The 21,601-nt window shown below is 41.4% G+C and overlaps 1 protein-coding gene across 1 annotated transcript; it reads right to left on the bottom strand.

The window, feature by feature from the left end:
• Nucleotides 1–417: 417 nt before the first annotated feature.
• LOC132896721 (phospholipase A2 inhibitor and Ly6/PLAUR domain-containing protein-like) lies at nt 418–2,477 on the bottom strand. The gene is made up of 5 exons (XM_060937751.1): nt 2,398–2,477; nt 2,101–2,211; nt 1,802–1,948; nt 1,383–1,493; nt 418–752 (listed from the first exon to the last, which is right to left on the bottom strand). The coding sequence occupies exons 1-5, from the start codon at nt 2,444–2,446 to the stop codon at nt 550–552; spliced, it is 621 nt and encodes a 206-aa protein (XP_060793734.1). The 5' UTR covers nt 2,447–2,477; the 3' UTR covers nt 418–549.
• Between the last annotated feature and the right edge of the window lie 19,124 nt (nt 2,478–21,601).

A 21,601-nucleotide genomic window follows, 5' to 3' on the forward strand; every position in this document is an offset into this window, starting at 1 on the left:
AGATTTTCAAACAAAAGTGTAATTTATAACTCTGTGCTAAGAGAAACCAAAACAAATCTTCTCATCTCATTATCTCTAGCCGCTTTATCCTTCTACAGGGTTGCAGGCAAGCTGGAGCCTATCCCAGCTGACTAAGGGCGAAAGGCGGGGTACACCCTGGACAAGTCGCCAGGTCATCACAGGGCTGACACATAGACACAGACAACCATTCACACTCACATTCACACCTACAGTCAATTTAGAGTCACCAGTTAACCTAACCTGCATGTCTTTGGACTGTGGGGGAAACCGGAGCACCCGGAGGAAACCCACGCGGACACGGGGAGAACATGCAAACTCCACACAGAAAGGCCCTCACCGGCCCCGGGGCTCGAACCCAGGACCTTCTTGCTGTGAGGCGACAGCGCTAACCACTACACCACCGTGCCGCCCAAAACAAATCTTAACAACCAAAAATAAACATATATTTCTACTTCTATTTCTAGTTTTCACAAATGCATTTGCATTTCATGTTCATAAAGTTTTAAAAGAACTACATCAGCTCTGAGTTCAGTAGAAGAGGATGGAGGAGAGCAGAGGGACGATCATGAGGAGAAAACTCAGTGTGATGCTCTTAGCACTGTTACAAAGATTTCCCTCACAACACTGCACATGTGATATGCCAATTCCTGGAATGCTTGATGATCCACTTCCAACACAGAAGCTCTTGGACACACATCCTTTCATAGATAGGGTATTGCTACCTTGTTGAACTGAGAGAGAGAGAGAGAGAGAGAGAGAAAAGAAAGGATTAAATTTATAAATGCCCATATTTCATATATTTTCACTTATGCAAGTCAACTTCAAAGTGGTAACCTTGAAATAACCAATTTACTGTGTGTCTTTACTATATACATAGTCTGTGTGTGTGTGTGTGTGTGTGTGTGTGTGTGTGTGTGTGTGTGTGTGAGTGATTTCACGACTGTGGTAAAAACAATTGAATTGTTAAGTATCAACTTGTTGGAATTCATCTTTGGGCCAGTAGGCATGTGTGGGTGTGGCATGTTTGGTTTTCCATGTGCAAATGAAGCATCACTGGTGCTTATAGGGTTTGGTACATTATCTATTTGAATTTTCATAGACTTTCTAATGTCAGAAAATATATGAATATAAATTTATATTAATAAAAATCTATAAGGGTCCACTTAAAAGATCATCCATATACAATTAAACAAAATGTTTTTCATTATTAAAATTCCTGCAGATTTGATTTAAAAACAATAACAAATCAACAAAGAAAGATATACAATTTACTTTTACATTTTTTCTTCACATCAAATGGAGAAAATTGTAAATGATCTTAGCTCTGAAACAAGTGACTGTGCTTGTTAAATATAGTTTACCTGATGCACTGATACAGCGATCTTCATCTCCTTCACAGTTCACTGTTCCAGAACAATCATTTGCATCACAAGTGTAACACATTCTCCCATTGGGAACCTGCTTTGGAAGAGCTTAACAGAAAAATAAAATCAAACAGCTCATTGTGTTTCATATGTCACCAGGAACTACTGTATTTCAATAATATGTAATCTGATAATTTGGAGACTATATGTAAACTATAATTTAGCGTAAGCTACTATTAGCAGATAGAGGCCTTATGTCCTATCATGCATACAATACACCGATAAACTGCCAAAGATTAAATCACAGTTTATGTGAAATAAAAATAAAAAATGACCAAATCCATCTTGGGTTTAAATGAAAATGGGTGAACACTGAAAACAGACACTGGGCAACTTTTACAAGCATTTTGTTTTACCTGGTAGTGTTTCACTGTTGCAGAGATCAGTGCTACAGCATTTGGTATTGCTGATCACTTTTACTGTTCCTATGTTCATGCTCCCAGTTGCACACAATTCTGGCATTCCACAAGTCTTAACATTTACATCTGTAAGCTTTGTACCACCTACATAACATTCCACATAACAGTGTGATTAGACAATCTTGCCAAATAATAGGAATTTGAGACGTGTTACAAGATGAATAAAATACATAGCACACTATACATAAATTACTTATTATGGCAAAATCCAGGAAGACACACACACAAACACTTACTCATGTAAACAGCAGTGGTTGAAGTGAGACACTGATCAGAGCAGGTTGTCTGTTCCTCGGTGCATTTTCCAGATGCTGATGGCACACACTGATGACAAGTCAGTGACAGTGCTGAAAAAGAATAAAGGAGAATGAAAATAAAATGGTTGAATAAAGAAAGCTACTGATATAAAATAAAAAATAAAAAACACCTCTTGGACAATTATTAAATTTTACACCCCAAGGATCTTTTGACCAACTGATTTAGTGAAATTAATTCTATTTATTTCCTCTATTCAAAATGCAGAGATTCATTACCTTTGGAGAAAAGCATGCAGATGAGCAGTAGTGTGACTTGAGACTTCATTATTGAGGCTTTTGTAGAAGTTGAGGTGTGAAGATGAAGCAAATGGGGTGAAAATGTGAGTAAGGCTGGTTTGATTCTGGTGTAGAGTATGATGATGTGTAGATTTGAAGGGAGGGACTTATTGTACAGTCCTGCCATGAGTTTCATTTCATGAAATGTGATGGGCATGGGTGCCGCCAGGGGGGGAAAGGTTAGAACAATTCTAGGGGCCCAGTACTGCCATGGGGCCCTTTAAGGGGCTGATAATGTGCTTTTAATGATTTTAATAAGACTTTTGAAATAACAAAAATGCAATATTCCATCTGGTAAAATGAGCTAATTGAACAAGGTTGTCTATTTCTTGAGTTCTTCAAGATATTGTCATTTAACCCTCCCCCTTTTGCGAAATGGTACGGTCCAGTTCTGGTCGAAGCGCGATGCGTTAAATCTGTGTGCTGATCAGTGCAACGCTACTTGCTGCTGTGTCGCGGTGCAGCAGACAGCCAGCAGTGGAGTGCGTACAGTCTATGATCGCTAAATATGAAGAGTGGCTGTCAAAAACGTAAAGAAAGGCAGCTGAAAGCTGAGAGGGACCGGAGTGGCAGACAACTGGTCACTCAGTTTTTCCCAAAGAAAGGTAGCTATCGCTCGCATGTGTGTTCAAAATATTAGCGAATGGTAAATGAACAGTATGAACGTGGTTGGATTAGCCTATCAAGAGAACACTTTTACAGTTTGTACAGTGACATTTTTTCCATTTTAATAACTGAACTGACTTGTGTGATAAACAAGATGAAATATTATGTTATGCTGGTGCTAATAACTAGTGCTAATAACCAGTTTCATAACTAATGGGGTTCCCTAAATATGCCCAGATTCAGCCTCAGGGGGACCTCCGCCCTACCAAACCACTGAACCCTCCTTTGGAGAAGGAGGTAAGCAGCAATACAACCCATAAATGCTTTAGGATTGAAGTTTTTAATGAGCGAGCGCCATATACAGTTTGCTAGATTAAAGTGTTGCTAATGTAACAGACGTTGCGTTGTGTTGTTCACCAGTCTTTTTATTCTGAAGAAATGAGACACAAATACACTGCTGAGGACGGGCTGCAAACGTCCAGTGGCATTGGCGCTTTATTTCCAAAACGAACTGAAGGAGGCCAGCGCCTCGTTCCCATAACTACCTGCGCTCTTAAAGGGCCAGCGCAGAATTTCCCCACAACTACACACAATGGCAAGTGGAAAAAAATAAACCCGTTACACTAATAACGGACACCAGTCAAGTGTTTGACATGGTTACGTGTGTGGAATGTTCACACGTTCTAAACCATTGGTTTCAACTAGGGCTTTGACCTTGGCCCAAAAATCATATTCGAAGTTCGTTTGGAAATTAATCTAGACATTCGAATAGTATTCGAACTTTTATTAATTATATTATTCTTAAATGCCTCACTAACACCTCGGCATCAAAATTAAATGATATTCAGTCCACCAGGGGGCAGTGTTCAGTCAATGTCAATAAGATTACGTGCAGGAAATATGAAATATTCAGGCGTGTTTTTACAACCACTACTAATGAAACGTGCAGTGTCGTAGTAATTGGCATTATACCGGCTGACACTTTTAACGTTACATAATCCACAAACTTCGTCGTTTGTCCGTTGCCTTTTTTGTGTGAAACGCTGTTCCTTCGGTTTCCTGGTTGCTTGTACTGATGAAAGCCTCTAAACCAGGGGTGTCAAACCTGATCCATAAAGGGCCTTGTGGCTGCAGGTTTTCATTCCAGCCATGCAGCAGCACACCTGACTTGGCTCATTCAATCAACTGAACTGTCTTCACACAGTCAAATACTTGCAGCCACACCCACCCTTGATTAAAGGGTGGGTGTGTCAGTTGATTGAATAAGCCAAATCAGGGTGCTGCTGCATGGCTGGAATGAAAACCTGCAGCCACACGGCCCTTTATGGATCAGGTTTGACACCCCTGCTCTAAACTGTAGCCTCACTGACAATCAAAGGGGAACGTTTACAAAATGAGCAGGTACTGCTAGGCCTACACCTAATCTGTGAGTTTATAACACTGCCGTTCCGAGCCCATTCGTGTTGGCTTTTGAGAATGTTTGTTTTGAATGAGACCGGTGTCAGCTGTCATGTCACTGCTTCCTGCTCGCGTCTCTGATTCACAATTCAAACAAACACGGACACGATATGTTATAAGATCACAGATTAGTTTTACGTGCTCACTTCGTTAACTTATGAACTTCATGGTATGTAAATTCCACCATGTGTAGGCTAAATTAATTTAGGCCTATAGGCTACTTGCGCAAGTAAGCTAATAATTTTTTTTAGCAACTATCCAAAGTTGACAAAAATAACAGCACATGAAAGCATTACTGCGCAGTGTCGCATAGTCTACGTTAGTAATTTCATTTCTTATGTTATAACATCAGGTGTACAAAAACCAACCAAATATCTGCAGAAAAAAAACAAACACCGATATTTTCAGAAGAAAAAGTCACATTTTATATTGCATTTAATCACATCAGCAGTTACATTACACTTCATTTATTGTAGGCCTATGTTGTACTTAATAAAGTCAGACTCTGTCCAATCTCGCAAAAATGACTGACTTCTGATGAGGAAATGAAAAATATTAGAGTTAATATTAGGAATTAGAGTGTCTATCTTCACCTGCCGGCGTATCACAGACCCCTCTCGCAGCCCCCCTCACCTTCTAGCGCTCCCGCGTGCAATGTCTTCAAGTGGGCCCTCAAGTTTGAAGTTGTTGATTGATAGGCCAATTTGTTTCCACATATTTTACAGGTAACCTTTTTTTTATCGCATTCTCCATCTTTTTTTTTCGAATCCAAAATAGCACCACGCATCACTTTTTAAATTCTCCGGAGTGCAAATCTCCAACATGCTAGCATCTGACTCCATTGTTCAATGCGTGCCAGCTTGACGCTAACGTCTACAGGTGCCCAGATAAGACAAAAGACAATGACCTTCGTGATTCACATAAATTCCACAGACGTTAAAAAAAAAAAAAAAAAACCTGCGACCTGAACTGAAAACGTTTACAACCACATTCACAAAAATAAAAGAATTATGCCTAATGATACCATATACAGGTTCGAATATTTAGAGCTGCCTAATATTCGTTCGAACATCACTTTTTTTCACAACATTCGAATTGTATTCGAATATCGAAGTTCGAAGTCAAAGCCCTAGTTTCAACCATTGGTTAATACATAAAATGTAATAACAAAGTCACAAACTCAAGGTCCATGGGCTATCAAAAGTCAAATAATGACAATAGTGCAATTGTGACGAGGGTGGGCAAAGTTGGGGGGCCCAAAATTCTAATCTTTCATGGGGCCCAAAATTTCTGGCGGTGCCCCTGGTGAGGGGGACTTAACTTTCTCTTTCCTGTAAATCAAGAGTAACTGCTTTAGCCTGATCAGGATCCCTGCAGAAAATGAAATTTTCATTGGCGTTTATTTAAAATTTGAACGTGATACATACATACATACATACATACATACATACATACATACATACATACATACATACATACATACAAAGCTTTAAAAGCTACAGATAGACATGTGGGGAAAATCTACACCGTACACACGTGTAAAATTGATGTGAGAAGTTTACGTGAGTTTTGTAAAAAGGGTGTTTTCCCATCATAGCATTATGATGTTTACACAGGTGTCAGTGTTTTTTTTGTAGTGGTGTTTTCACTGTAGTGTGCAGTGCTCGATTATATGTTTTTTTTTTTTTTCTGATATGTTTGCTGTGTGAACTAGTTTAGTGTGTGGCCTGAAACTAAACAACTCACAGGTGTTCCTTATGATCGGACAATGGCAAAGTAAATTATTCTATTACAAACGCGGAAAGACTGATTGGGGGACAGGTGGGGTAGGCGTGTTTTTTTCCTATTTATAGGGGTCCAACATTAAATGCTAGTCCATGTACATGTGACTTGCTTTTCACAATGAGAATGCCTAGGCGATCACCTTACATAACATTGCATTACATTTAGTGGTTATTGTTTATACAAAGCTACTGAAAAAAGGACAGATTCAGCAGCATACAAAATGTGGGGGCATACAGGGTATACAGGTTAATCAGGGTTAGTATATATGAGAGTTTTTTTCTTTGTTGTTTGTTTTTTGTTTTGTTTTAAACGGGGTAAAGCCTTTACAAAAAACAAAGAAAAAAACTCATATATACTAACCCTGATTAACCTGTATACCCTGTATGCCCCCACATTTTGTATGCTGCTGAATCTGTCCTTTTTTCAGTAGCTTTGTATAAACAATAACCACTAAATGTAATGCAATGTTATGTAAGGTGATCGCCTAGGCATTCTCATTGTGAAAAGTAAGTCACATGTACATGGACTGGCATTTAATGTTGTATTTGTTCCTTTCTATTTGTTTTTTGTCTGTTCATATTCTTTTTGGGGGGAGTAAAGTCAGTTTAAAAATGCTGTTAAATGCATAGGCCTATAGGCCAAGTTTAATGACCTTGAGGTTATCAGAGGTCATATGTCGTTTTACAAATGAAAAATGAATTCAGCACCCAAACATTTAACAAACAAGGCCATTTGCTAACTTCATTAATCATTTTAGTACATTTCATTCCTTAGAAAGCTGAGAAACTGGGTTCAGCTGAGACGTTTACAGGCCCAAAGTTCAATGACCTCTAGAGGTCAACAGAGGTCAGATAGAGCTCGGCATATTGCAGATTTGAATTCGGCACACCCAAATTGACAAAATTAGACTGTTTGCCGACTTTGTCTCAAAAATGCCTTTGGGTGTCACAATTCTGGATTTTGATACCAGTCTATGCATGCCGGGGGTGGGGTGAGGATTTGTTCTTGCAGATTCTTAAAATGTGTGTTCATCTGGTTTCTTGGAAATGAAGGGAGCTTAACTTTCCATTTCCCTATCTCTCTCTCTCAAAGTTAACTCCCACCTAAAAACAATGTGGGAACCAAGAATATAAAAATACAGTGGGGCAAAAAAGTATTTAGTCAGTCACCAATTGTGCAAGTTCTCCCACTTAAAAAGATGAGAGAGGCCTGTAATTTTCATCATAGGTATACCTCAACTATGAGAGACAAAATGAGAAAACAAAAAATCCAGAAAATCACATGGTCTGATTTTTAAAGAATTTATTTGCAAATTATGGTGGAAAATAAGTATTTGGTCAATAACAAAAGTTCATCTCAATACTTTGTTATATACCCTTTGTTGGCAATGACAGAGGTCAAACGTTTTTTGTAAGTCTTCACAAGGTTTTCACACACTGTTGCTGGTATTTTGGCCCATTCCTCCATGCAGATCTCCTCTAGAGCAGTGATGTTTTGGGGCTGTCGCTGGGCAACACGGACTTTCAACCCCCTCCAAAGATTTTCTACGGGGTTGAGATCAGGGCCCTGTACTACGAAGCGGGTTTTCTGGCTTACCAGGGTAACTTCGAGAGTAACTTGATCACGTGCAGCGTAACTTCCCGATTAACCCATACTACGAAAGTTGGCTATGTTCAAACCGAGGTATGCTGCCATGGCAACTTACGCTACATCTCAAACCTGCTCGTCTCAGGTTATGTTCTTGGTTAACCTGAGGTTTCCGATTAACCACACTCTTTTTAAACACCACCTCTCCACTGACATTTCCTCTAGAGACAATGCCAGCGTACCTGGAAGACCCGTGCGATATCAGAGCGCAGATTAGAGATGGGATTTATGGCTCTTTGATGGGATCCGCATCTTTGTGATACGTTCTTTGAAAAGAGCCGTTCAAAAGACTGGCTCATTTGGCTCTTTTTAAATATTTATTCAGTTTTAAGAAGACAGCGTCTAAAGAAGCCACATCCCTCATGCTTAGACAGTTACATCAATATTTCTGGACATACCTTTTATATAAAGCAACCTAGACTTACATTATTGTAACCCCTAAACGCTCATAAATAACCATTAAAAAACAATGAGGGCTTCAATGAATGTCCATGCAGAACGGCTTTTCTGTTTAAAAAAAAAAAACCCACTCAAGAACATAGTTATCAAGAACGCAAGAATATTTTATAGAAAAACACTTGTTTTACAAAAATATTTAAGTCTGAGATACAAAATAGATACAACTACAATAAATATAACACAAGAACTAGTTATCACACGAACATTTTAATAGAAAAAAAACAAACTTTCTATATTAAAAATATTGAAATTGTAGATACAACTAAACAGTCAGATAAATAGATAAAGTTATAACAAGAACACAAGATTATTTTAATAGGAAAAAACAAACTATTAATGCAAGAAATATATTAGAAAAATAGATACAACTAGACAAACAGATAAATAAATAAAATACAAACAAAATAGAACAAACAAAATGACGATAGAATAAATTAAATGAACGTCCGTGCAAAGTAGTTTTCCCACAATATTATCATTTATATCACACAAGATTATAAACTATATACAAAACAATTTGAACTATTAGGCAAACAGATAAAACTTGAATAAATAAAAGGCAAATGAACGCTTGCTTGCACGCGCACACACACCATTATGAATGATGTTTTTATATTTCATTTTCACCTGTTGCCAGGTGCGTTTGGCACTGCTGTTGCCTCTGAAATGTTCACAGGACATACACCAACTTAGTCAAAGGGACTGAACAGTCAGTCATCCTAATTCATGTGACTCTGTGCACATATCAGCTTAAGTAGGCTACTCCATGAATTTACCATACCAAATTTTATTCAGGATTTTTCGGACATTAAACAAGCTATATATGACTGGGGCCACGTCGAAGGACCATTTTCTGTGACTTGTGATTGATCATGAAGCTTTCTCTCATCCTATACTTCTGTTCTGGAACATGTAGAAGGGAGAATGTACTTATGCATTTACCCGATCGGCAATTCGTTGCCAACATGCTTGCCGCTCCTTATTGGCAGCTGCTGTGTTAGATTTTGCTCTTAATGTTGTTTTGAACTCCTCATAGCTTTGCATTATGACAGCGCATTCTTCCTCCGTGAGGTACGGCGACCGTGCCATTGTGAACAGTGGTGATTTGCGCTGATAACCTCCCCTTTAACGTGAACACACATTAACCCTGATTAGGTTAACACAGGTTCAACAAATCAACTTCATAACTGGCGTCGTAGTACCGTTTAACCCCAAACAAGATAACCAGGTTTTGTCAACCCCGGTTTAGCGGGGAAACCCTGGGTTACTTCTGGGTAGGTTAACCTCCATTCGTAGTACAGGGCCCTGGAGACTGGCTAGGCCACTCCAGAACCTTGAAATGCTTCTTACGAAGCCACTCTTCATTGCCCGGGTGGTGTGTTTGGGATCATTGTCATGCTGAAAGACCCAGCCACGTTTCATCTTCAATGCCCTTGCTGATGGAAGGAGGTTTTCACTCAAAATCTCACGATACATGGCCCCATTCATTCTTTCCTTGACACGGATCAGTCGTCCTGGTCCCTTTGCAGAAAGACAGCCCCAAAGCATGATGTTTCCACCCCCATGCTTCACAATAGGTATGGTGTTCTTTGGATGCAACTCAGCATTCTTTCTCCTCCAAACACAAGTTGAGTTTTTACCAAAAACTTCTATTTTGGTTTCATCTGACCATATGACATTCTCCCAATCCTCTTCTGGATCATCCAAATGCTCTCTAGCAAACTTCAGACGGGCCTGGACATGTACTGGCTTAAGCAGGGGGACATGTCTGGCACTGCAGGATTTGAGTCCCTGGCGGCGTAGTATGTTACTGATGGTAGCCTTTGTTACTTTGGTCCCAGCTCTCTGCAGGTCATTCACTAGGTCCCCCCGTGTGGTTCTGGGATTTTGGCGCACCGTTCTTGTGATCATTTTGACCCCACGGGGTGAGATCTTGCGTGGAGCCCCAGATCGGGGGAGATTATCAGTGGTCTTGTATGTCTTCCATTTTCTAATAATTGCTCCCACAGTTGATTTCTTCACACCAAGCTGCTTACCTATTGCAGATTCATTCTTCCCAGCCTGGTGCAGGTCTACAATTTTGTTTCTGGTGTCCTTTGACAGTTCTTTGGTCTTGGCCATAGTGGAGTTTGGAGTGTGACTGTTTGAGGTTGTGGACAGGTGTCTTTTATACTGATAACGAGTTCAAACAGGGCGGCACGGTGGTGTAGTGGTTAGCGCTGTCGCCTCACAGCAAGAAGGTCCTGGATTCGAGCCCCGGGGCCGGCAAGGGCCTTTCTGTGTGGAGTTTGCATGTTCTCCCCGTGTCCGCGTGGGTTTCCTCCGGGTGCTCCGGTTTCCCCCACAGTCCAAAGACATGCAGGTTAGGTTAACTGGTGACTAAATTGACCGTAGGTGTGAATGTGAATGGTTGTCTGTGTCTATGTGTCAGCCCTGTGATGACCTGGCGACTTGTCCAGGGTGTACCCCGCCTTTCGCCTGTAGTCAGCTGGGATAGGCTCCAGCTTGCCTGCGACCCTGTAGAAGGATAAAGCAGCTAGAGATAATGAGATGAGATGAGTTCAAACAGGTGCCATTAATACAGGTAACAAGTGGAGGACAGAGGAGCCTCTTAAAACAGGTCTGTGAGAGCCAGAAATCTTGCTTGTTTGTAGGTGACCAAATACTTATTTTACCGAGGAATTTACCAATTAATTCATTAAAAATCCTAGAATGTGATTTCCTGGATTCTTTCCCCCCATTCTGTCTCTCATAGTTGAAGTATACCTATGATGAAAATTACAGGCCTCTCATCTTTTTAAGTGGGAGAACTTGCACAATTGGTGGCTGACTAAATACTTTTTTGCCCCACTGTATCTTCCTGGGAACCAAGAAAAAAAAAAGTGTCTCTCAATTTCTCTTTTGTGATTTCCTTACTAGGAGTTTCCCAGCAACCCTCCTAGTCACATGATACATCATTGGAAAGTCCAAAGATCAGTGTGAAATTTTACTGGGAGCTATTGCAATGTCTCAAGAATTAAGAAGGAAGTTTTTCTGCATCCATTGTCTAAATGTACCTCAACTTAAATTTTCCTCAGCTTAAATTAAGCATTCATCCCTGATTCACATAACTTCAGTTTAAAGCCATTATACACTGTTTCCACACCTGGTTCACCAATTATAGCACAATGTAACTCTGGTGTTGCATCCCTGAGACCTCTCATGAGAACTGCTTAATGCTTTTATGGCACTGGGAGAACTGCATAATGCTTTACAGCACTTATTAGATAACACTCGGAGATCGGTATTTGTATTAAGCATAGCTACCTAAGGTAATTGTAATGAGATGGATGGGATGGATGTGCGGGCGCCACTAGGGGCAAATGGATCAGGCCAAAAACAGAGGGAGAGGACAAAAAATCCAAGCACGAGTTTTTAAAGCTTGGTGGCAATTTTTAGCCAAACAATGTTCAAAGCATGCTGTTCCTTTTTTTTTTTTTTTTTGGTATTTTTGATATTTTTAGAAAAATAGATTTGTACAAAAATAGATTTTCAAAAAGAAAATACAAAAGTTGTCAACTAGAATGTCCCAGAAAATATTTGCTATGTCTCTTTAAGAGCAGAGAACAACAGGCAGCAAAGTCAATATCAAGACAAACTCACCACACGAGGTCAAACGCTAGACTAAAGACACAGGACTAGACTAACATACATAAAGAAGGTGACCAGCACCATTCCAACATGAAAGGGGAACACAATCACTAAACACAAACAATAACATTACAGACTCTGATGCATCATAAGGACATTCTACAACATTTAAACAAGTTGACAACATAAACATTAAGACTAAACATTGCAAAACATCACCGTAATACAGAGATATAGAAGCAACTTGATCAGGGCCGTCTCCGTCTTCCCTATGATGTTCTGGCAAGATGGACCGGACCAATTGCCGCCGGAACGAAATAAATGAGTCTCTGTTTCATGTCGGCACTCTTTTGCCACCCGCGGGACGCGACAAGACAGTTCACCACCACGGCAAGAAACGGTATGCTACTTTTTTCTTTTCAGCACCTAAGTCTCTGCAGCAACTTGGCACATTAAAAAGAAACATTAGAAATAGTCTGTGTTTTTCTTTCCATAAATGTCTTTGGTGAAACAGTGTTCATGGGCAAAAGAGTACCAGCAAAGTTTAGTGTCTTAGCATTTAGCTCAATGTTCCTGGAGTTGCCAGTCGGCGTGTGTGTTTAGGCACAGGTAGGCAGTGAAACAAGGGCTGCCTCGCAGCCGCGAGGCAAGGGAAATGTGCGGTCCGTCCGTGACCGTCACAGTAATACAGTGGTTCCCAAACTTTCTCTGCTGGGACCCCCCTTGGTAGATAAGAAAATTTTTGCGCCCCCCCCCCCAGACAAAAAGAGAAAAAAAAAAAGATAACAGGACACACATACACATTTTGTTTTCAGACTCCATTGCAGTTTATTAATACAAACCTCAACCTTTTTTGAACAAATAAAAGTAAACTGTCAAACTATAGGGTGCAATATAATTATAAGTATAACTGTTTTCAAGCACCTTAACAGTGTAACAGGTTTCTTTTTTTAATATTCAACATTATCAATGCAGTTTTCAAACATTGCCTCTCTGCAAAAATGGGTTTTAAAACATGACCAACTCCCGGAGAAGAAAAAAACAAAAACCTAAAGATTTGTTGTGCAAAAATGACACCTTTTAAACCTCGCATCTTTTCAGTGACTGGTGTGGGCCTGCTTCATGCTGCAGATCTTCTCAAATCTGGGTTGCAGTTTTGAGATTGCCACTCTGAGTTCATTTTCAATGTCCAGCTTTGATCTGTATTTTGTCTTGATTGAGGCCACAGCAGAAAAACCTCTCACATAGGTAGGATGTGGCAAAAGGAAGAAGTATGGCCAGGGTTCTCTTACCTAGCAGTGGGTAATCTTTCTCCACCCCAATCCAAAATGCAGCCAGTGTCTTTGACTGAAACTGCAGCCTCATTGTTGAATCAGAGGTGACATCAATGAACTGTTCCTCCTCTGATGTGCTGGAGTCGGCAGGTGGTGTTGCACTGAAGGGGTCATGGATCCAGTCATATTCTTTGGGATCCTGGATCAGGAAATATTTCTGGAAATGGTTCTGAAGGGCAGAGATGTGTGCTTTCATGCATGGGATCACTGTGTTCTGCAGTTTGTTGTCTTCAATGAATGATTTCAGGTTCTCAAATGAGTCCACATTTCCAACCTTCACTCACTGCAACCACATCTCAAGTTTTCTGGTGAATGATGTGATTTTATCTGCCAGAAGTGGGAGGTGTGTATTTGTGCCCTGCAATTGCAAATTCACTTCATTGAATTTCAGAAACATGCCACTGAGGTATGCAAGTTTCATGAGGAACTTGTTACAGTAAAATTTGTGGGCAAGATCATTGCCCTCTTCCTTCAAAAAGATGCGGATTTCATCTCGCAGTTCAAAAGACCCTGGACAGCACCTTCCCACGTGACAGCCATTGGGACTCACTGTGAAACAGAACAGCTGTGTGGTCGGAGCCCATTTCCTCGCACAGTGCCGAAAAAATCCGGGCTTTGACAGGTCGTGTTTTGATGTAGTTGACGGTGGCAATAACGTCGGTCATTACATCATTCAGCTCGGGACTCAGCTGTTTAGATGCCAGTGCTTCGCGGTGCATCATGCAGTGCGTCCACTGCACATTGGGGGAGACGCGCTTGCAGCCCTGCCCGTTTCCCAGCCATAGCCTGCACCCCGTCAGTGCAGATCCCCACACAGTCCTCCCATTTCAGGTTGGCCTCTTTCAAGTAAGAGTCAATGATTTTAAACAGTTCTTCTGCTGTGGCTCTGCCAGTAACTTTTTCGCAGAAAAGCAATTCCTCCCTCATGTCATCTCCATCTATGAATCTGACGTAAGTAATTAATAAACAGTCTTTGTTACTGTCAGTGGCTTCATCCATCTGAAGAGAAAAGCGGCTGTCACGCAGTTTGCCATTAAGCTGCTTCTTTATGTCCTTTGACATGTCATAAATGCACCTGCCAATGGTGGTGTTGGACAGAGGAATAGCCCTTAGTTTGCTGGCTGCAGTGGCATCAAGCATAGTTGATACCATGTCCATAGCACAGGGAAGTACCAATTCCTCTGCTATTGTGTGCGGCTTTTTACACTGTGCCACTCGGTAGGCAACTTTATATGAGGAGAGTTGAGCATTTGCCGGCACGGATGCAGCTTTAGTAAATAGGGACTGTTGAGCACGGCAGTTTACGAGTTTTTGTTTGAAAAACTCAACTGGCTTGTCTTTGTGCTCTGGATGTTTTGTCTCCAAGTGGCGTCTTAGCTTGTTCGGCTTCAAGCTGTCACAAGCTAGCGCTTTAAGACAGACAACACACTGCAGTCTCTCCTCATTACCCACCATTGTACAGGTGAAGCCAAAGACAAGATACGTGTCATCATATTTTCTTGTCTTTGCATTGGAATGAACTTGCTTTGGAAGCACATTTGGCGATGCTTCATCCTCTGATTTGCATTTACGTGGGAGCCCCGCGCCCCCCGCCAAAAACCTTCTCCATGTTATGCTAGCAGTGTAATTTATTGATTGATTCATTCATTCATTCCATCCGCGCCCCCCCCTGCAATGGCTCTGTGCCCCCCACTTTGGGAACCACTGCGAGTAATAAATGTCAAGTCTTGCATTGGTTGCTGTCTATTTTTGTTGGTGAGTTTGCCACCCAGGTTTGCATCATTTGTTGTCGGGGCATCCAAGGTTGTAAGGTTGATTTAGTTCACGAGCTGTTCTTTGTCTGTTAGCATCCCCTAGCTTTAGATATGTTGGTGTTAACAGCATATCATTTATAGTTCTGGTTACTTTAGCTTAGCATGCAACGCTTGCGCAAACTTGTCTACCGTGTGACAAAAACAGTGTCTTAGCATGCATGTTTACTTCAAGACAAAAGACAGGGCTCAACATTTAGGACTGCCCGATTGCCTGGGGCAAGTGAAATATGCATTCAGGCAAGTGGGATATGTCCCCGACCTGCCCAACCAGGCAAGTTGGAATGAACATATATTTATTTCAGCTCCTAAAAGCGTCCCTTACCACGTATCCGCCATTATGTCTTGGCTGTTTTCTTAGTCTTGGTTTCATTTGCTACTTTGGAAGTTATTTAATATACCCCCCACCTCACACTCATGCTCATTATGCAGGGTGGCATGTAGGGCAGAAACATGATCCCTCCATTTCTGCTGGTCTTTCGCCATGACTGAAATGCTGCTCCAGGTCTTTCCCATCTGCTGCATTTCTTTCTCCACTGTCCGCCGCCATGTGATCTTCGGACGACCCCTCCTTCGCTTTCCCTCTGGTGTCCAGTGCAAGGCAGTCTTGACGATGGAGGCTTCTTGGCAGGTAACATGGCCAATCCACCTCCAGTGTCTCCTCATTGGGATGGTAGCCAAGGATTCAGCTCCACACCTTTCAAGCAGGTCCTTGTTTGAAATGGTTTTGGGCCAGAAGATGCGTAGAATTTGGCAGAGGCTCTTGGTGTGAAACGTGGAAAGCTTTGTTAAATCGTTCTCAGTCAGCCTCCAGCATTCTGAACCATATAGGAAAGTTGTGAGGACACAGCTGTGGTAGTTTCAGCTTGGTGTAAGTGCTGTAGGTGGAGGAGCGCCATACCTTGCTCATCATGTTAAGAGAGTTTCTGGCCTTGTTGAGACGGCTCTGGATGTCCAAGTCTGCCCCCCCCCCCCCCAATACTGATGATGCTGCCAAGATAGGTGAAACTGTCCGTATACGGGAGGTCTCCATTCTCAACCTGGACTGGGCTTCTGTTGGTGGCATTCAGTACCATAATTTCAGTCTTGTTACTGCTAACGTTGAGACCGACTTGCTTTGCAAAGATGTTAAGTCACCTGGTCTTCTCTTGAATGTGAGAATAGCACTAAATCATCAGCATAGTCTAGATCTTCCAAGTAGGAGAAGGGGGTCCATCTGATGCCCCTGTTCCTATCCTCTGTAGTGCGCCGCATGATCCAGTCTATGACAAGATTGAAAAGCACTGTGGACATAAACACACCCCTGCCTGACACCAGTCTTGACTTCAAACAGGATATCACAGTCACCAACAGAACAGGTAAAGTTACAGTAGAAACTTTTAATGATCTCAATGAGGTGGGAGGGGATTCCATACGCTCGTAGAATCCGCCAAAGGCTGTCCCGGTGAATGCTGTCAAAGGCCTTGGTGAAATCTATAAAGTTCACATACAGAGATTGCTGCCACTCAGTACATTGTTCAATAATGTTTCTAAGCATGAAAATGTGGTCAATACAGCCTCTTCCTCTCCTGAAACCTGCCTGTTCTCACAGTTTAAGATCCACAGCCAGTGACAGGTGCTTCATGATGACCTTTGCTAGGATCTTGCTGGGAACGGATAACGATATAATGCCACGCCAGTTACTGCATTCTGACAGAGCCCCTTTCTTTGGTATCCTGATAATGATCAAGCCAGTTTGCTTAGTTTCTGGGGAAGCACTTGCAGTGATGAAAAAAGCTAAACTGCAGCGTCATTACAGCACCAAACACGCCAAGCTGGACGAGCTGAAAGGACAAGTGCGTGTGGATAAACATACATGTCAACCTTTAGTTACCCATGCCATTACAAAATACGTACTTTTCCCTTACATACACCCATGAGCCCTTATACACGAGAAAAAATTCCAATATCCAATGCACCGATTGTTTTATTCCACGTTATAAATATGCCTATTACAATAGGAGTGCATCACTGCATCAAGTTAAAGGGATGAAATAAGCATGTACTGAATAAAAATAAATTTTAGATCCTAGAGAAAACAACTGAATTAAAAAGGACTATGTGCAATCAAGTAAACAATTATCTACTAAAGAGACTGACCTATAAACTTAATTATTTAATGTACATTGTATCAGTAATACCAGAATTATTTATGTAAATTTTGCAAATAAAATGTATTAATATTAAATCAATGTCAACTAAAGATGACTGAACTACATCAAGTATGTTATCTAAACAAGGATAAGTGAAAATATTAATAAGTAATGAAGTTAAATTGAAAATCTTCCCAGTAATTTATAACAAGAATTTGAATCTTATTCCTTTTTGGAGTGTTTTGTTGTACAAAGATGTTGCAGGTTTGGCACTAACTATAATATCAATTCAACTTTGTCAAAATATGCTATACATGCTCGACATGGGGGTGGCACGGTGGTGTAGTGGTTAGCGCTGTCGCCTCACAGCAAGAAGGTCCGGGTTCGAGTCCCGTGGCCGGCGAGGGCCTTTCTGTGTGGAGTTTGCATGTTCTCCCCGTGTCCGCGTGGGTTTCCTCCGGGTGCTCTGGTTTCCCCCACAGTCCAAAGACATGCAGGTTAGGTTAACTGGTGAGTCTAAATTGACCGTAGGTGTGAATGTGAGTGTGAATGGTTGTCTGTGTCTGTGTCAGCCCTGTGATGACCTGGCGACTTGTCCAGGGTGTACCCCGCCTTTCGCCCGTAGTCAGCTGGGATAGGCTCCAGCTTGCCTGCGACCCTGTAGAACAGGATAAAGCAGCTACAGATGAGGAGATATATTTAGTACAAAATTTGTTGTTCCAAAACAGCATGCCTCAAGTTAACTAATCATAAACACACTTGAAGTATATTGATGATTAGTGTGGCTTCAAGTACACAAAAGTATGCCAATTTTAGTACACTTAACACATTTATTTTTCACCAGGGTAAGTAATGTATATGTGCCTTTTGATACTAAGAAATGTGAGAAATTGTAATTTTTTTTAGCTCACCTGGACCAAAGATCCGGTGGGGTTATGCCATGGGCTGCTGAGGTCAGTGTAAAGCAGGAGGGTTGGTTCCCTGCAGCAGAACTTGAAAAATGTGACAAATAATATCTTGAAACTTGGTATATAGGGTAGGGGATATACTGTAGATGACGGTCTTGTTCACTTTACCAATGAGCTCACTATATATTCCTCTATATGGCGAGTAGTTAACTTGTCAGCAATTCTGGACACAGTGTAAGTGAATTTGGCCTCTGTGTCACTTCATATTTGTTCCCCAGTTTATCAGGAAGTCATGGGTTACAGCTTGAAAGTTCCTCCACATGCCAATCAACTCAAAAATGTACAACTGAAATAGGAAACATGCTTCAGTTACATTGTCTCATTATCTCTAGCCGCTTTATCCTCTTCGACAGGGAAGCTGGAGCCTATCCTAGCTGACTATGGGCGAAAGGCGGGGTACACCCTGGACAAGTCGCCAGGCCATCACAGGGCTGACACGTAGACAACCATTCACACTCACACCTATGGTCAATTTAGAGTCACCAGTTGACCTAACCTGCATGTCTTTGGACTGTGGGGGAAACCGGAGCACCCAGAGGAAACCCACGCGGACACGGGGAGAACATGCAAACTCCACACAGAAAGGCCCTCACCAGCCACAGGGCTCGAACCCGGACCTTCTTGCTGTGAGGTGACAGCGCTAACCACTACACCACCGTGCCACCCCAGTTACACTGTTCACTATAATTTCCATGAGTGCCAATAATAGTGGCACACGTGTTTTTTTAAACAATTATTTCTTGGTGAGGGATTTGTTTTTCTCTGAATACATTTATTTCAAGTAAAGGTTGGATTTCTCTCTTTTTTTCAATGTGAAATGAAGTGACTTCACCAACAGGTGGATTTTTTTTCCCAAGCTTTTTTAGTTTTTAATAATCTTTACAAGGGATGGCAATAATTGTGGTGGCTACTATATATACACACACAAAAAAGGAGAACACTTGCATTTCTTCAGAAATGTGCTTAAAGTTGGAATGCTTCCAGTTTCTCCCAGATGACCGTCCTTGTCCAAATATTAACTGTTTGTAACACTCCTCTCTTTTATAACTTACATATGTGCGATTTGAATATTGACAGACCTTCACTGGTTTTTGTATTCTTTATTACTCTAAAACTACTTATAATTTTCTTTTGTTTTCCAAAATTGAGTCAAACCCAAAAAATTACAATAAAGCTAACTGGTTTGGTATGTAACACATAAGAGAGGCTCTTGTTTGTTTTGATTTTTTTTTTTTACCTTCAAGTTTTAATCAGAAAATGTGTTACAATACAAAGAAACTGCTTGCTTGATTTTCCATTACACTCAGCTCACCTGACAGTACATCTGCCTTAGACAGCAAACTGTATTTATTTTGGATTAAGTTGTTTGAATAGTGGTAAATGAAATGCCTGGCGTCACTGTTGGTGGGGTAGATCAGATACATCACACAATAATCCCTTCTATATTGTGCCTTTATACACGTGTCACCAAGTTTTAGTGTGTCCGTGACCAGACAGTTGTGCAGGTGTGGTGGCAAGCAGTGAGCAGACAGACAAAGTTTAAGTTTCAATGATTTATCATTATTTAAAGTTAACAATAGATGCACCTATAATTCAAAAAACGTTAAAATAACGATCCATCAAAGAAATCCTTTAAAACTCAGTCCATGCAATAACAAAAATCAACGCGATCCACCACCAGAACACAGCAGAAGCAGCAAGCCAACAAGCAAGCAACACGCGGCCAACAGCAATCCCAGCGACCCAGCAAGCAAGGCAATTAAGCAATAGCAAGCAATCCCACAGTCAGCAGCAGTTAGCTTAGCATAACATGCTCGGTACCGTCCCTTCCAGTCAGCTCCTCCTCCCTACGTCAAGTTGACACTGGACGATGCCTCCGAGGGAGAGAAAGAGGGTCTCAGCTAGACCCCGAAGCCGCCGCCAGGCGCCGCTAAAACCGCCATTTAGAGTTTGAGCCGCCGCCAGCCAATAATTTTGTAAGCCAATTTGAGCCGCTATCTAATAAAATTTGGCTGAGCCACTAAGAATTGTGTACATCAAATAATGGGTTTATCCACATCATGAGCTACAAGAAAAGTGACACAAACATGATCAACTGTACACACTAGTAGTAACACAATAGAGACGTATAGGCATACACTGTAGAGATTTAGAACTGATATCACAGCACAGAGAGCCACCACAAGCTTGCCGTTGTGACTACCTGTCTGGCTTCCCACCCCTCACACCGTTACCACGATACACTGGGGAACCCGGGAACCCACCCAGAGCATCAATCGACTCCGATATCGACGAGATGGCTGCATTCTTTGCTGCTGCTGAGGGAAAGTGTAAAGGTATTTTTTTTGTTTGTTTGTTTCACATACTTCGAGATTGATAAAAAAAAAGTACTCCACCACTCTACTTTCATCATAGTAAGATAGCTGCCAGTCCTTCACTGGTCATTGCTAGTGAGAGTAGATAGCTAGATGCCTTCCTCGAACAATCCAGATTAGCTTATTATTAGCATTGAACTACAATCTTGCTAGATTTACAATGAAGTAAGAGACCAGGGGACCTGTGGTAATTTGCTATTTATTCCCCCCATTTGTTTGATCCGTTCGCCCGGATATATGCCACACAGTGACGTCCAGTATCAGCCATTTGTAGCCATAAACATTTTGGTGGCTGCAGCAGCCATTAAGGTTTTGGCTGAGTCAGCTAGCCAGCCAATAATTTCATCAGCCAGCCATTATCCTGAAGACAAACGGCTTCGGGGTCTAGTCTCAGCAGTGGAGAGTGCCGTCACAGCCAACAGAATATCTGGTAGGCAATGTAGCTCAAAAGTGCACTTACTTTGCCTGGGTGTGGCTTAACCACGACCCAGATGAAGTATCAAACGCACTGTGCACACACAATGTGGAAACCACAGTTGAATGCCGGCGCCCTCCATTGCACTCCGCTTGCTCTGCTGTGCTCTTTTTCCTGGTCGGTCGCCTCCCAATTCCTCCTCGCTGGACCCCTATAAATAGGAAAAAAAACACGCCTACCCTACCTGTCCCCCAATCAGTCTTTCCACGTTTGTAATAGAATAATTTACTTTGCCATTGTCCGATCATAAGGAACACCTGTGAGTTGTTTAGTTTCAGGCCACACACTAAATTAGTTCACACAGCAAACATATCAGAAAAAAAAACAAACAAACATATAATCGAGCACTGCACACTACAGTGAAAACACCACTACAAAAAAAACACTGACACCTGTGTAAACATCATAATGCTATGATGGGAAAACACCCTTTTTACAAAACTCACGTAAACTTCTCACATCAA

Source organism: Neoarius graeffei, chromosome 13 (genome assembly GCF_027579695.1).
Source record: "Neoarius graeffei isolate fNeoGra1 chromosome 13, fNeoGra1.pri, whole genome shotgun sequence".
In the NCBI taxonomy this organism is placed as follows: Eukaryota; Metazoa; Chordata; class Actinopteri; order Siluriformes; family Ariidae; genus Neoarius; species Neoarius graeffei.